Raw genomic sequence first — 16,360 nt, 5'->3', positions numbered from 1 at the left:
CTCGGAGAATGACATTGGCGTCCGTCACCTGCAAGCACGGCTGCAGCCGAGGCCCCGGGGGCACCGCATCCAGGTCTCAGTCCTGCAGCCTGGGGCGCAGGGCAGGAAAGACAGCCGCGCCCCGGGGGCCCTCATGGCCCTACCCTGGGGTCGGAGCAGGTGACCTACACATTGTCCCGCCTCCCACTGGAGCCGAATGGAGGCACAACAGCTTGCAGGTGGTGGGCGCCGTGGTCGTGGCGGGCGAGGCCTCAGGAAGGCGCCTCCCGGCCCGTTTCACTTGCGCTCGGACCGATGCTCCTGGCGAGTTTGGGCCGCATGGCTGCAAGCCAGTGTTCAGAAACGGAGCCAGCCTCCCCTGTGAGTTGCTCTTAGGCATTTTCCATAGTCCTGTTAGGTCATTTTATTTTATTTTTAAAGATTTAATTTATTTATTCATGAGAGACACAGAGAGAGAGAGAGACAGACAGAGAGACAGAGAGAGAGAGACAGAGAGACCCAGGCAGAGGGAGATGCAGGCTCCCTGCAGGGAGCCTAACGTGGGACTCTATCCCGGGTCCCCAGGATCAATGCCCTGGGCCGAAGGCGACGCTAAACCGCTGGGCCACCCGGGCTGCCCTGTCATTTTAAAAGGCCTTCGAGCAGGTACTTTCATACAGTCAGCTGCGGTTTGTGAAGTCAGGCCAATCAAAGGAAACCTCAGGATGTCGTGAGTGCTGGAGACCCTGAGACGGGCCACTCTTGTTAGCTTGGGGGTGTCTAGTGGCACTTCCCTGCAGCCGTGTACCGGGCTCCTCTGCCAACACTCCAGCACCACATGCTCTTCTCTTGGAGCACCTCCCCCCTCCCAAACTCACGTCCCCATGTGATACCATGACTGGGTGCTTAGAAACACTTTGAAATACTCAAAGCCATGGAATAGAATTTTTAAAATATTTTATTTATTTATTCATGAGAGACACAGAGAGAGAGAGAGAGAGAGAGAGGCAGAGACACAGGCAGAGGGAGAAGCAGGCTCCATGCAGGGAGCCCGACATGGGACTCGATCTTGGGACTCCAGGATCACACCCTGGGCTGAAGGCAGATGCTTAATCGCTGAGCCACCCAGGCATCCCCATGGGATAGAATTTTATGTAGAATGTCAGATTCCTTCTCCCACCATGGAAACTGCATTACAACTCTTTGGGTGCATCCCTTGATTAGATATTTCACTCTTCAGAGTCCCGGTCAGTGTAAGGGAAATACATTTTGGAGCCACTATATGATCTTTCATGCTCCCATGATTGCTATCTACACATTCTTGGGATTGCACTGGAAAAAAACAAACAAAACAAACAAACAAACAGAAAACCTCCTCCGTGAAGTGTGGCCTGTTGACTCAGAAACTGACCTTAGTTGCTTTATTATGCCTCCTTGGTGATTGCAGAATCATTTTATGCTCTGTGCTGTACCCCACTTCCGTCTGTTTTCTGGGGACCCTTCCCCCCACACTTAGGCTCTCATGCTCCACAATCATCAGCCTCCCTGTCCTCCCCAGCCCCAGCCCACGGATTCCTTTCCTGAACTTCCAAATATGCACAAGACACGTCTATTGGGATATGATGTTTGATTATCCTGCTAACAATTATCCTGTTCATTTTAACCTCAGGGCTTCTCAACTAAGTCTTCTCTACTTGTGACTGCATTTCCTAACCTCTTCTGCTGTTCTTTATACCTTGAAATCTAATTTTCCTGAAGCATCATTTATTCTTAAAGATCTCCAGTGACCACCTGCTTCCAAGTTCAATAATCTTTTCTCCGTATTACGTCTGCTGTATTTGCCAAAGTCAACTCACCTGATGCTTAGCTGCAACTGCGTAGCAAACCAACCGAAAAACTCAGTGATGTAAAACAATTAGGTATTACTGTTCACACATTTTGCAGGTTGTTAGGGGTTCGTCTGGTATAGGATGGATTTGGCCGGTGGCTCTCTCTTCAGGCTGTGGCTGCTGGAGTGGCTCTGCTGTACTGAGTTCAGGCAGGGAGGCTCTTCTATTGATTGTTCTCCTCCCATGACCAGTGGGAAAGCTGAGACATGTTCCTGTCAAGCAGAGACATGAGAAGCTAAGCAGAAAGGCTTCTTGAGGCCTAGGCTTGGAGCTGGCACACCATCATTTCTTCCCATTTACCACTGAATAAAATAAGTCACAATGGTAAACCCAAAGTCTCAGGCAGGGAAGTACATTCACCACTAATGGGACCTCGCCTGCAGGGTGGACGTAGGGAGTGGTGGAGAACTGAAGCCACCCGTGTACTGTACCACATCTGAGACCCTCTCCTACTTTGGCTTTTGTGACTCTGCCCCATTCTGAGGTCTTAAAAGGTTTCTGGTGACCTTTCACTGGACCCTCTTATATAATTATGGATTTTCAGCAATACTTGTCTCTCATCTTCTAGTCTTCTCTTCTCAGTAAGATCCTTAAGTTCAGCGACTACCTCAATGTCAAAGTACCTCTCATAACTCCACTCTAAGCCCTACTTTCTTACCAGCTTTAGTTTGTCTCTTCTACTAAGATTTTAGGTTGTGTAAATCACCATCATCCCAGATTCAGTAATTCCAAAAGTAATTTATTATCTTTTGTCTAAAAGCATCTTTTCCTTTGACTCTCAGCAGTGATATCACCGTTACACTTTGGAGGAGTCACATTTTTCTTCTCTATCCTTCACACTCCACATCATTACCATCCTAGGTCTTAATAGACTTTCTTGAGAAATGGCTCCTCTTTTCTTCCTATCATGTCTTGTATTTTCCTGCCCCCCCCCCCCAACCCTGCCAGTCACAATCTCTACCTGTCTTACAGGACTCGACACATGGCCAACTTTCCTGCAGAGCCACCTTCTCTGACACTTCCAGATTCCTTTGCTTTTCTTTGTTTTTGAACTCCAAAACAGTTTCCAATCCACGCCACCAGAGTATCAATACTATCAATGATCAGTTCGGTTCTCTCTGGCATAATTTGTGTTGTCTAGTTTGTGTATATCCGCTCTCCCCAAATGGACTGTAACCCAAGGAGGCAATGTGTTGCATTGAGGGAGTGTAGGATTTGGAGGCAGATAAACCTTGTTTGAGTCATATTTGGCTTCTTACCTGTGAGCCTTGAGAAAATTACTTAAGCTCATTGAGCATCAATTTTTTCATCTATAAAAATGGATTATTCATACTAAAGAATCTTGGCAAGGAATAAAAGAGATCATGGATGGAAATCACTTGGCACATAGTTACTAGGCTTTCAATAATATTTTGGTTTCCTCCCTATTCCCCCCCACACACCTTTTTTTTTTTTTTGTCTCCCTTGGGTTCTCCTTGCTATTCACTATGACTGTGTTCTATTTATGTGTTTTCATTCTTTCTACTTAATTCTAAAGCAAATCCCTGAAGGAAATGAATCTGTCTTTTCTATCTCTTAGTTATCTGCATATATGGAAGGTGTAAATCATGTAGCCTGAGAGTCTATATCTGTTATGAGACACAGCAGTCTTTTCCCTCCAGCATTTCTAGAAAAGAAGTCCTGCTTGCATTAGCAGACCCCAGTGAATTATGATCTAACTGCAGTTTCTATGGGATGTTTCCGGTTATCTTGTTTTGCATAAAGTTTTTTTTCTACCTTTTTCAGGAATCCAGTCACCTGTCTCTAATAAAACATTTTCTCAGAGTATCTGGTATTGGTCACTTCTCCCTCTGTGAATTTTAGCCTGGGTATTTCTTCTTTCAGGCATCTCCCCAATGATTGATTGATTAATAGGTAAATTAACTTTGCTGTTGATTAGCGGCTTTCCTTGGCTTGTAGAGATAACTCCAGGCCACCTTATCCTTGGTAAGCCGGGTCCAGAAGATGCCTTACCCCTCCTTCTGTCGCACACACTGACGAGTTCTCTTCTTCTCTTAACTGTCAACAATTTAAGAAAATCCCCTTATCTTCATGATTTGGATGAAGCTTCTCGTCTGGTTTGTAGCTTTGTTTGTAGCTGACACACAAGTGGGATAAAAAATTCAAAGTGCTATTAGTAGGACGGAACAGATGGAACACTGGGATCAATGAGTAAGGTAAAACCCAAGAGGTAAATGCCTACATGTAGCACCAAATAAGCTTGATCCTATATTACATACAACAAACCAAAACCTAGCCCAGTGGGATTCTGTACTGGTAAAGGTACAGAGTCAGTCTTTACCAATGGAAACCCCAGTCCCATTTTACTTGGCCATGTCGGTTAATGCTGTGTGGTGCACTCCAGAAAGGTCACTGACAAACTGGGAGCAGTTAGAGGAGAGAAGCTAAGGGAATGGGGGCGACTAGAACCCCTTCACGACAGAAACCACAGGAGAGATAGAGAGCATTGGGGGGCTGCATCTTGTTGAATAAAGAAAACCCTCGCTTTAATCTGTAACAGAGGGCAGGACCAGCACTACCCAACAGTAGAAGGCCTGAGAGTCTTGGCTTTTCCTGAAATTTCGAGCTAGAGCTCAGTGGCCACTTGAAAGTGGTAGTGTCCACTTATATTTACTCCTTACCAGGCAGTGGTGTACATAAGCACTTAACATATATTGCTTTCTTTTCTAAAAAAAAAAGAAGCTCTCACGACAACCCTGTGAACTATAATTATTCCCATTCTAGACATGAGAAGACTGAGGCTCAGAGAGTTTATTGCTCAGTGTCACACAACGAATTTGAGGCAGGACTGGGATTTGAATCCGGGCATCCTAGTATTCGGTCTCTATAGATGGGCTTCTATATGGGATTTGCATTTAGCCTGGAGGGGGTGCTCTAAGTCCCCTTTCACCGCTAGGTCTTCCATAGAGATAGTCCTTGTTATTATAGAAGTAACAGTTAAATATTCATCTATGCTTCATCTGTGGTTTGAATAATTTTGTAGGTTTATTTGAATCCTGTGTATTTTAAGTACTATCTGCAAGTAAAGCACAAATAACATAAAAATTCGGGCGTACAAATGATTTCCTCTCTCCTGGCAATTGATTGCACATCTGAAAGGGTTATAACATACCTCTCCTCCTTTTTGAATCATAACTAAGCCCTGGAGTTTCTTCTAAATCTCTGTGAGTTATTAGAGTTGTGCCATATGATTCAGATGGGGGAACAGTAAGAAAGGATATTAATATTTGGTGAGGATTTTCTAGATGCCAGGAACTGTGTTCGGAGATTCATGTATATTACCTCACTAAATGCTTGCAGTGAGTTAGATATTATTTCTATTTTGTAGATGAGTAAACCAAGTCTGAGAGGAACTATCCTCCTAACACTGCTCATAAGCAGGCTGCAGAGAATACATTAGAACCTCCAGGCATCTGGTGCCAAAATATGCTTTTCCCGGTTCACCATATTGCCTCCCAGTCACAAACTCATGGAATCTACTCTGGTTTGACTACATTCAGGAACACCACAGGGAGTAGATATACTTGTAACCTTGTTAGCCGCTCTCCATACTAACATGCTCACATCCTCTCTTCTGTCCAGGGTTTCTAAGAAACTTGGGAAGGAAGAGAGTCCTGAAAATCTCCGTATTCTTGGGTGGGGCCGGGGTGGGGGTGTGGGTTCTAAAGCTGGTACCCAGGCATATAACTTATAAAACCTTGATAAAGCTTTTTGCTTTTACTCTTACTACGTACTCTACTATGGCCACCACTCACAGTCACGTTATATGGAGCTATCTACTAAATTTGAGGCATTCTACATTCATATATGGCATGCCATATCTCATTCTGACAACAAAGCTGTGAAGTAAATATTAATAGCCTCATTTTACCGATGAGAAACAAAGGTTCAGTGAGAGAAAACAGTTTTTCTCAAAGTCAGAAAATAGGGAGTGGTTGGAGGAAAACTTGAACTCAGGCCTGACTGACCCCAGAGTTCATGCTATTTTCACTGCACGGTACTTTATTTAAAATGCCTGCATCACCCCCCGCCCCTCCCCCAAAAAGAAAAACACCTGTCCCCAAGACTAATTGCAAAGTACCATTGGTGGGCAGGTGGCCCTTCTTTTGAGGTTCAGTCCAGGGACCTCTTGTACTAGTCAAAGTAGACCCACTGCTACCAATCTATCATAATGGATATGCATAGAAATCATAGAAATGCAATTGATCTTCATGTGTTAATTTTGTATCCTAAAATCTTACTGAATTTATTAGTTCTAATATTTGTGTGTGTCTGTGTGTGTAGTCTTTAGAGTTTTCTTTTCTTTTTAAAATTTTATTTATTCATTCATGGGAGACACATGGGCAGAGGGAGAAGCAGGCTCCCTGCCAGGATTCTGAGGCGGGACTCCATCTCAGGACTCCAGGATCATGCCCTGGACTGAAGGCAGATTCTCAACCACTGAGCCACCCAGGTGTCACTCTTTAGAGTTTTACATATAAAATGATGTCATCTGCAAACAGAGATACTTTTAGTTCTTTCCTGATTTGAACCCCCCCTTTTTTTTCTTGACTGAGTACTCCACCTAGGACTTCCTATAGGATATTAAATAGAAATAGCAAGAGTGGACGTTCTTGTTCTTATCTTATTCCAGATGTTAGTGGAAAAGCTTTCAGTTTTAGTATGATATTAACTGTGGCCTTTTCATATGTGGCCTTCGTTGTGTTGAGGTGAGTTCCTTCATACCTAGCTCGTTGAGAGTTTTAATCATGAAGTGGTGTTGAATTTGTCCAATGCATTTTCCGTATTGATTGAGATGATCATGAGGTTTTTATCCTTCTTTCTGTTAATGTGCTGTGTTACATTAATTGATTTGCATACGTTGAACCATCATTGCATTGCAGGGATAAATCCCACTTGGTCATGGTGTATGATCCTAAACTGTTAGAAATAATAAGTGAGTTCAGCAAGCTTTCAAGATACAAAATCAACATTAAAAAAACACTTGCGGAGGGAGGAGCAAGATGGCGGGAGAGCAGGGTCCCCAAATCACCTGTCTCCACCAAATTACCTAGAAAACCTTCCAATTATCCTGAAAATCTATGAATTCGGCCTGAGACTTAAAGAGAGACCAGCTGGAACGCTACGGGGAGAAGAGGTCGCGCTTCTATCAGGTAGGAGGACGGGGACAAAGAAATAAAGACACAAAAGGCCTCCGAGGGGGAGGGGCCGCGAGGAGCCGGGCTGAGGCCGGGGCGAGGGTCCCCAGGACAGGAGAGCCCCGTCCCGGAGACGCAGGAGCTGCACCGACCTTCCCGGGGGAAAGGGGCTCCAGGGAGGTGGAGCAGGACCCGGAGGGCGGGGATGCCCGCGGGCTCCCGGGGACACTAACAGGCACCTGCGCCCCGGGAGAGTGCGCCGAGCTCCCTAAGGGCTGCAGCGCGCGGCGGGACCCGGAGCAGCTCGGGGGGCTCGGGCAGAGGAAGAGGCTCCGTGCGGAGGGGGCTGCGCGGTTCCAGGAGCAGCTCGGGGGGCTCGGGCGGCGGCTCCGCGGAGGGGGCTGCGCGGCCCGGGAGCGCGAATCCACCAGCGCAGGCTCCGGAGCACAGGGCGCCGGGACACAGCCCAGGATCCGGCCTCCTCCGGGACAGGCAGAGGCCGGGAGGGCCCAGGACAGCAAGGACGCTCCTGCCCCAGCTGAGCACATCAGCGGCCCCGCCCCGGAGCCTCCAGGCCCTGCAGACGGAGAGCTCCGGAGCTGAATCCAGGTTTCCAGAGCTGCCCCGCCACTGGGGCTGTTCCTCCTGCGGCCTCACGGGGTAAACAACCCCCACTGAGCCCTGCACCAGGCAGGGGCACAGCAGCTCCCCCAACTGCTAACACCTGAAAATCAGCACAACAGGCCCCTCCCCCAGAACACCAGCTAGACGGACAACTTCCAGGAGAAGCCAAGGGACTTAAAGTACACAGAATCAGAAGATACTCCCTGGTGGTTCTTTTTTTTGTTTTTGTTTTTGTTTTTGTTTTTGTTTTGTTTTGCTTTTTGATTTGTTTCCTTCCCCCACCCCCCTTTTTTTCTCCTTTCATTTTCTTTCTCTTTTTCTTCTTTTTTTTTCGTTTTTTTCTTCCCTTTTTTTTCTCATTCTCTTTTCTTTACTTCTTTCTCTCCTCTCTTTTTCTCTTTTTCCCAATACAACTTGCTTTTGGCCACTCTGCACTGTGCAAATGTGCACTGAGCAAAATGACTAGAAGGAAAACCTCACCTCAAAAGAAAGAATCAGAAACAGTCCTCCCTCCCACAGAGTTACAAAATCTGGATTACAATTCAATGTCAGAAAGCCAATTCAGAAGCACTGTTATACAGCTACTGGTGGCTCTAGAAAAAAGCATAAAGGACTCAAGAGACTTCATGACTGCAGAATTTAGAGCTAATCAGGCAGAAATTAAAAATCAATTGAATGAGATGCAATCCAAACTAGAAGTCCTAACGACGAGGGTTAACGAGGTGGAAGAACGAGTGAGTGACCTAGAAGACAAGTTGATAGCAAAGAGGGAAACTGAGGAAAAAAGAGACAAACAAAAGACCATGAAGATAGATTAAGGGAAATAAACGACAGCCTGAGGAAGAAAAACCTACGTTTAATTTGGGTTCCCGAGGGCGCCGAAAGGGACAGAGGGCCAGAATATGTATTTGAACAAATTCTAGCTGAAAACTTTCCTAATCTGGGAAGGGAAACAGGCATTCAGATCCAGGAAATAGAGAGATCCCCCCCTAAAATCAATAAAAACCGTTCAACACCTCGACATTTAATTGTGAAGCTTGCAAATTCCAAAGATAAGGAGAAGATCCTTAAAGCAGCAAGAGACAAGAAATCCCTGACTTTTATGGGGAGGAGTATTAGGGTAACAGCAGACCTCTCCACAGAGACCTGGCAGGCCAGAAAGGGCTGACAGGATATATTCAGGGTCCTAAATGAGAAGAACATGCAACCAAGAATACTTTATCCAGCAAGGCTCTCATTCAAAATGGAAGGAGAGATAAAGAGCTTCCAAGACAGGCAGCAACTAAAAGAATATGTGACCTCCAAACCAGCTCTGCAAGAAATTTTAAGGGGGACTCTTAAAATTCCCCTTTAAGAAGAAGTTCAGTGGAACAGTCCACAAAAACAAAGACTGAATAGATATCATGATGACACTAAACTCATATCTCTCAATAGTAACTCTGAATGTGAACGGGCTTAATGACCCCATCAAAAGGCGCAGGGTTTCAGACTGGATAAAAAAGCAGGACCCATCTATTTGCTGTCTACAAGAGACTCATTTTAGACAGAAAGACACCTACAGCCTGAAAACAAAAGGTTGGAGAACCATTTACCATTCGAATGGTCCTCAAAAGAAAGCAGGGGTAGCCATCCTTATATCAGATAAACTAAAATTTACCCCAAAGACTGTAGTGAGAGATGAAGAGGGACACTATCTCATACTTAAAGGATCTATTCAACAAGAGGACTTAACAATCCTCAATATATATGCCCCGAATGTGGGAGCTGCCAAATATATCAATCAATTATTAACCAAAGTGAAGAAATACTTAGATAATAATACACTTATACTTGGTGACTTCAATCTAGCTCTTTCTATACTCGATAGGTCTTCTAAGCACAACATCTCCAAAGAAACGAGAGCTTTAAATGATACACTGGACCAGATGGATTTCACAGATATCTACAGAACTTTACATCCAAACTCAACTGAATACACATTCTTCTCAAGCGCACATGGAACTTTCTCCAGAATAGACCACATATTGGGTCACAAATCGGGTCTGAACCGATACCAAAAGATTGGGATCGTCCCCTGCATATTCTCGGACCATAATGCCTTGAAATTAGAACTAAATCACAACAAGAAGTTTGGAAGGACCTCAAACACGTGGAGGTTAAGGACCATCCTGCTAAAAGATAAAAGGGTCAACCAGGAAATTAAGGAAGAATTAAAAAGATTCATGGAAACTAATGAGAATGAAGATACAACCATTCAAAATCTTTGGGATGCAGCAAAAGCAGTCCTAAGGGGGAAATACATCGCAATACAAGCATCCATTCAAAAACTGGAAAGAACTCAAATACAAAAGCTAACCTTACACATAAAGGAGCTAGAGAAAAAACAGCAAATAGATCCTACACCCAAGAGAAGGGAGTTAATAAAGATTCGAGCAGAACTCAACGAAATCAAGACCAGAAGAACTGTGGAACAGATCAACAGAACCAGGAGTTGGTTCTTTGAAAGAATTAATAAGATAGATAAACCATTAGCCAGCCTTATTAAAAAGAAGAGAGAGAAGACTCAAATTAATAAAATCATGAATGAGAAAGGAGAGATCACTACCAACACCAAGGAAATACAATTTTAAAAACATATTATGAACAGCTATACGCCAATAAATTAGGCAATCTAGAAGAAATGGACGCATTCCTGGAAAGCCACAAACTACCAAAACTGGAACAGGAAGAAATAGAAAACCTGAACAGGCCAATAACCAGGGAGGAAATTGAAGCAGTCATCAAAAACCTCCCAAGACACAAGAGTCCAGGGCCAGATGGCTTCCCAGGGGAATTTTATCAAACGTTTAAAGAAGAAACCATACCTATTCTCCTAAAGCTGTTTGGAAAGATAGAAAGAGATGGAGTACTTCCAAATTCGTTCTATGAAGCCAGCATCACCTTAATTCCAAAGCCAGACAAAGACCCCACCAAAAAGGAGAATTACAGACCAATATCCCTGATGAACATGGATGCAAAAATTCTCAACAAGATACTGGCCAATAGGATCCAACAGTACACTAAGAAAATTATTCACCATGACCAAGTAGGATTTATCCCTGGGACACAAGGCTGGTTCAACACCCGTAAAACAATCAATGTGATTCATCATATCAGCAAGAGAAAAACCAAGAACCATATGATCCTCTCATTAGATGCAGAGAAAGCATTTGACAAAATACAGCATCCATTCCTGATCAAAACTCTTCAGAGTGTAGGGATAGAGGGAACATTCCTCGACATCTTAAAAGCCATCTATGAAAAGCCCACAGCAAATATCATTCTCAATGGGGAAGCACTAGGAGCCTTTCCCCTAAGATCAGGAACAAGACAGGGATGTCCACTCTCACCACTGCTGTTCAACATAGTACTGGAAGTCCTAGCCTCAGCAATCAGACAACAAAAAGACATTAAAGGCATTCAAATTGGCAAAGAAGAAGTCAAACTCTCCCTCTTCGCCGATGACATGATACTCTACATAGAAAACCCAAAAGTCTCCACCCCAAGATTGCTAGAACTCATACAGCAATTCGGTAGCGTGGCAGGATACAAAATCAATGCCCAGAAGTCAGTGGCATTTCTATACACTAACAATGAGACTGAAGAAAGAGAAATTAAGGAGTCAATCCCATTTACAATTGCACCCAGAAGCATAAGATACCTAGGAATAAACCTCACCAAAGATGTAAAGGATCTATACCCTCAAAACTATAGAACACTTCTGAAAGAAATTGAGGAAGACACAAAGAGATGGAAAAATATTCCATGCTCATGGATTGGCAGAATTAATATTGTGAAAATGTCAATGTTACCCAGGGCAATATACACGTTTAATGCAATCCCTATCAAAATACCATGGACTTTCTTCAGAGAGTTAGAACAAATTATTTTAAGATTTGTGTGGAATCAGAAAAGACCCCGAATAGCCAGGGGAATTTTAAAAAAGAAAACCATATCTGGGGGCATCACAATGCCAGATTTCAGGTTGTACTACAAAGCTGTGGTCATCAAGACAGTGTGGTACTGGCACAAAAACAGACACATAGATCAGTGGAACAGAATAGAGAATCCAGAAGTGGACCCTGAACTTTATGGGCAACTAATATTCGATAAAGGAGGAAAGACTATCCATTGGAAGAAAGACAGTCTCTTCAATAAATGGTGCTGGGAAAATTGGACATCCACATGCAGAAGAATGAAACTAGACCACTCTCTTTCACCATACACAAAGATAAACTCAAAATGGATGAAAGATCTAAATGTGAGACAAGATTCCATCAAAATCCTAGAGAAGACCACAGGCAACACCCTTTTTGAACTCGGCCATAGTAACTTCTTGCAAGATACATCCACGAAGGCAAAAGAAACAAAAGCAAAAATGAACTATTGGGACTTCATCAAGATAAGAAGCTTTTGCACAGCAAAGGATACAGTCAACAAAACTCAAAGACAACCTACAGAATGGGAGAAGATATTTGCAAATGACATATCAGATAAAGGGCTAGTTTCCAAGATCTATAAAGAACTTATTAAACTCAACACCAAAGAAACAAACAATCCAATCATGAAATGGGCAAAAGACATGAACAGAAATCTCACAGAGGAAGACATAGACATGGCCAACATGCATATGAGAAAATGCTCTGCATCACTTGCCATCAGGGAAATACAAATCAAAACCACAATGAGATACCACCTCACACCAGTGAGAATGGGGAAAATTAACAAGGCAGGAAACAACAAATGTTGGAGAGGATGCGGAGAAAAGGGAACCCTCTTACACTGTTGGTGGGAATGTGAACTGGTGCAGCCACTCTGGAAAACTGTGTGGAGGTTCCTCAAAGAGTTAAAAATAGACCTGCCCTACGACCCAGCAATTGCACTGTTGGGGATTTACCCCAAAGATACAAATGCAATGAAACGCCGGGACACATGCACCCCGATGTTTATAGCAGCAATGGCCACGATAGCCAAACTGTGGAAGGAGCCTCGGTGTCCAACGAAAGATGAATGGATAAAGAAGATGTGGTTTATGTATACAATGGAATATTACTCAGCTATTAGAAATGACAAATACCCACCATTTGCTTCAACGTGGATGGAACTGGAGGGTATTATGCTGAGTGAAGTAAGTCAGTCGGAGAAGGACAAACATTATATGTTCTCATTCATTTGGGGAATATAAATAATAGTGAAAGGGAATATAAGGGAAGGGAGAAGAAATGTGTGGGAAATATCAGAAAGGGAGACAGAACGTAAAGACTGCTAACTCTGGGAAACGAACTAGGGGTGGTAGAAGGGGAGGAGGGCAGGGGGTGGGAGTGAATGGGTGACGGGCACTGGGGGTTATTCTGTATGTTAGTAAATTGAACACCAATAAAAAATAAATTTAAAAAAAAAGGAAAAAAAAATAAAATAAAAAAAAATAAAAAATCACTTGCATTTCTATATACTAATAATGAGTTCAATCTTTCCAAAAATGAAATTAAGGAAACAATCCTTTGGCACCATAGGCTTCTCCCTCTGCCTATGTTTCTGCCTCTCTCTCAGCGTCTCTCATGAATAAATACCTAAAATCTTAAAAAAAAAAAAAAAAAAGGAAAAGAAAAGAAACAGTCCCAGTTGCAAGAGCATCAAAAAGAATCAAACACTTAGGAATAAACTTAACCAAGGAGGTAAAAGATTCTGGTGAAAGTAGGAGAAGGGAAGAGGTGAAAGCAAAGGTAGATGGGACAGCTAGTAATGGCTACATAGATGTTCATTTCATTGTTATATTCTATAACTCATATAGATGTTACATTCTTTGGTAAATATCAGATATTCCATAATAAAAAAGAGTGACTATGCAAAGAGGAAGTCACATATTGGGCCTAAGGTTGGATTAGGCCAGTTGTTGATTGGCCTGGCTACACCAGAGCCGCAGAAAGAAGTCAAATCTCCTGAATAAAAATTTCTGATTCGAGCTTCATTCAGGCAAGGATATTTGATTTATTGACTTTTGCATCCTTGCACCTGTACCAGTGCCTGAACTCTTTGGGCAACTATGCATTAAATGAATGAAGGCTTGAATAGGACTGAACAATCCACATTCTAGTAAGTCTTCCCACATGATTCTGCTCGTTAGTCCACCAGACAGGACTCATATCTTCCTCTCTCCTGTGCCATGATCCTTCCTCCTGACTAGCCATTTGGGAAACATTACACAAAAGCTCACTTCATGCATAAGGAACACAGATGTATGTCATCACCCCAAAGGAATCATGGAGAGAAAGAAAGGAGATACATACCTTGATAGAGATAATGTGAGATAAACGTCTGACAGGACAAAATGTAGCCAGTCTAGAGCCTCAGGGTATCTGAGGCTTGAGGAAGAGAGAAAGGGGGGGGGGGACAGAAGAGGCTTCAGAGCCCAATCTGATAAGGGAAAACCCTGGTATCCTGAGCAGTTACTTCTTTCATTCTTCTGTGCAGCTGTTTCTGCCCAGCAACACTCTCCTGTTGGTCCCCACCGCCACCACCACGTGATACTTTTCCCAGAGTGTCTGCTCTCCTTGTCCTTTTTTCCTAGAAGCCCCCCAGGAAAGGGTGCTCAGCTCACTCTACAGCAAGTCGCCTCTGTGTACTGTCAAATGTTTCCATCATGTGGGAAAGACCCAGCATTCTATATTAGCTATCTACTGCTGCCTAACAAATTATACCCAAACTTAGTAGTTGAAGACAACAAAATGCTTATCTCACAGTTTCAGTAGGTTATGAATCTGGGAGCGACTTAGCTGGGTGGTACTAGGTCAGGATCTCATGAAGTTGCCACCAAGCAATCCAGCAAGTCTGTAGGCTCTGAAGGCTTAACGGAGGTCACAGGAGCCACCTCCAAGCTTATTCACATGAATTTCCATGCCTTGAGACTAAAAAGGCCTCTCCTAAGATGGAAATATTTCTTATAACCTAATGTTAGAAATGATATACCATCACTTCTGTTACCAGCTATTGATCACCCAGGCTAACTCTGGTAAAATATGTGGAGCAGATTTTACAAGGGTGTGAATACCAGGAGACAGGGATCTGATGGGCTTTCGTCACATAGACCCTTCAGTTAAAATTCAGGCATTGACAGCGAAAGTTAGCATCTCAACAGGCCATTGGCTAAGTAGCCAAGTAGCTGCCACCGTGAAAAGCAGAAAATAGGTGGGAAGTAGTGTGTAGAGGGGGCGTAGGAGGTGGGGCTTTGGGTGAGGGGCAGTGGGGCAGGACCTATTATTTGTGGGAGGAAGTCTTAGGACAGTATGATAATGAAGACACCAAAAAAGCAGGATCCCTCTCTAAGGGGAGGGGAAGTGAGGCATAGATAGATGTTCCCCTCACTGTCTTTACGCGCATTACCTACCGAGACCTTGGCACTCTGCTTCCATGGTGTCTGTGCAGACATGGGAGAAAAAAAAAAGCAGGTGCTGAGCCTCACTGCTGGTTAATTAAATGTTGCTTCGAAGGCAGCTGGTGGAGTATGTGCACTATATACTATCCTCAGCTTTTCCTAAATCACACATTTTAATTAACCTTCAAGCCCTTGCTGGGGCTTTGAAAGAACTTAATTGGCCTGCAGGGACTGGAACACACAACAGCCAGAAAAAGGCTACGGTCTCAGTTGTTTTCACTCTGAGGACTTATAAAATTGAAATTATTGTTTTATTTCATTCTTTGAAGCCCAGAGCTACATGTGGATTCCTGTTTGAAACTGGCAGAAGCATCTCTGAATGCTTAAGCGAGAAGTGCAAAACGGTGTCTCAGCACGTTACCTGTGAGCGTGTAATGCCCGAATCTCTCATTTATCTTGTGTCCTTGGGTTTATTGTTGACTTGAACTCATACTAGCTCTTTCGTTTGTTTGTTTCTGGCTTCTTCATCAAAGATGGGAAATATTTGGACCTGAATTTACTATGCAAAATTACAGTCAGGTGGGAAAACTCTTGAAATCAGGACCCCTTAAGAGATTTCCAGATGTTTTCAGTATTATCAGACATAAATTCTGAGAATCACAGTCAATGTGCAGACATACCTTGGAGATGCTGCAGGTCTGGTTCTAGAGCACCACAATCAAGTGACTATCACAATAGAGCAAATCAAATGAAATTTTTGGTTTCCCAGTGCATATAAAAGTTATGCTTACACTATACCGTGGTCAACAAAGTGTTAAATAGCATTGTGTCTAAAAAACAAAACAACAAAACAAAACAATGCACGTGCCTTAATTTAAAAATATTTGATTGCTAAGAAGGGCTAACCATCATCTGAGTGTCAGGCTGCACTTCTAATTCCAGTCCTTTTGTTATTTCTATCCCATCTGCAGTTATGTCCTCCACTCAAGTCTCGCATCCCTCAAAGTCATCCATTACGGTTGGAGTCAGCTTCTTCCAAACTCTGTGAGTGTTGATATTTTGACCTTTTCCCATGAATCATGTGAGTTCTTAATGATATCTAGAATGGTGAATCCTTTCCAGAAGGTTTTCAATTGACTTTGTCCAGATCTATCAGAGTAATCATTATCAATGACAGCCACTGTCTTAAGAAATGTATTTCTTAAATAATGAGACTGGAAAGTTAAAATTACTCTTTGATCTGTGGTGTTAGCCATCAC

The 16,360-nt window shown here is 43.3% G+C and overlaps 1 protein-coding gene across 6 annotated transcripts in view; it reads left to right on the top strand.

The window, feature by feature from the left end:
- The window catches only part of NECTIN3 (nectin cell adhesion molecule 3), a 301,843-nt gene that overhangs the window by 155,267 nt on the left and 130,216 nt on the right, over window positions 1–16,360 (top strand). For all 6 annotated transcript variants that reach the window (XM_072812400.1, XM_072812403.1, XM_072812406.1 and 3 more), the window contains one exon: window positions 16,073–16,145. In XM_072812400.1, the coding sequence (XP_072668501.1) occupies window positions 16,073–16,145 (73 nt within the window). The remainder of the gene's footprint in view (window positions 1–16,072; window positions 16,146–16,360) is intronic.

The sequence above is a fragment of the Canis lupus genome, chromosome 35 (genome assembly GCF_048164855.1).
Source record: "Canis lupus baileyi chromosome 35, mCanLup2.hap1, whole genome shotgun sequence".
NCBI lineage: Eukaryota > Metazoa > Chordata > Mammalia > Carnivora > Canidae > Canis > Canis lupus.
The sequence above is the reverse complement of the archived record's forward strand: the minus strand, read 5'-3'. Positions and strand labels throughout refer to the sequence as shown.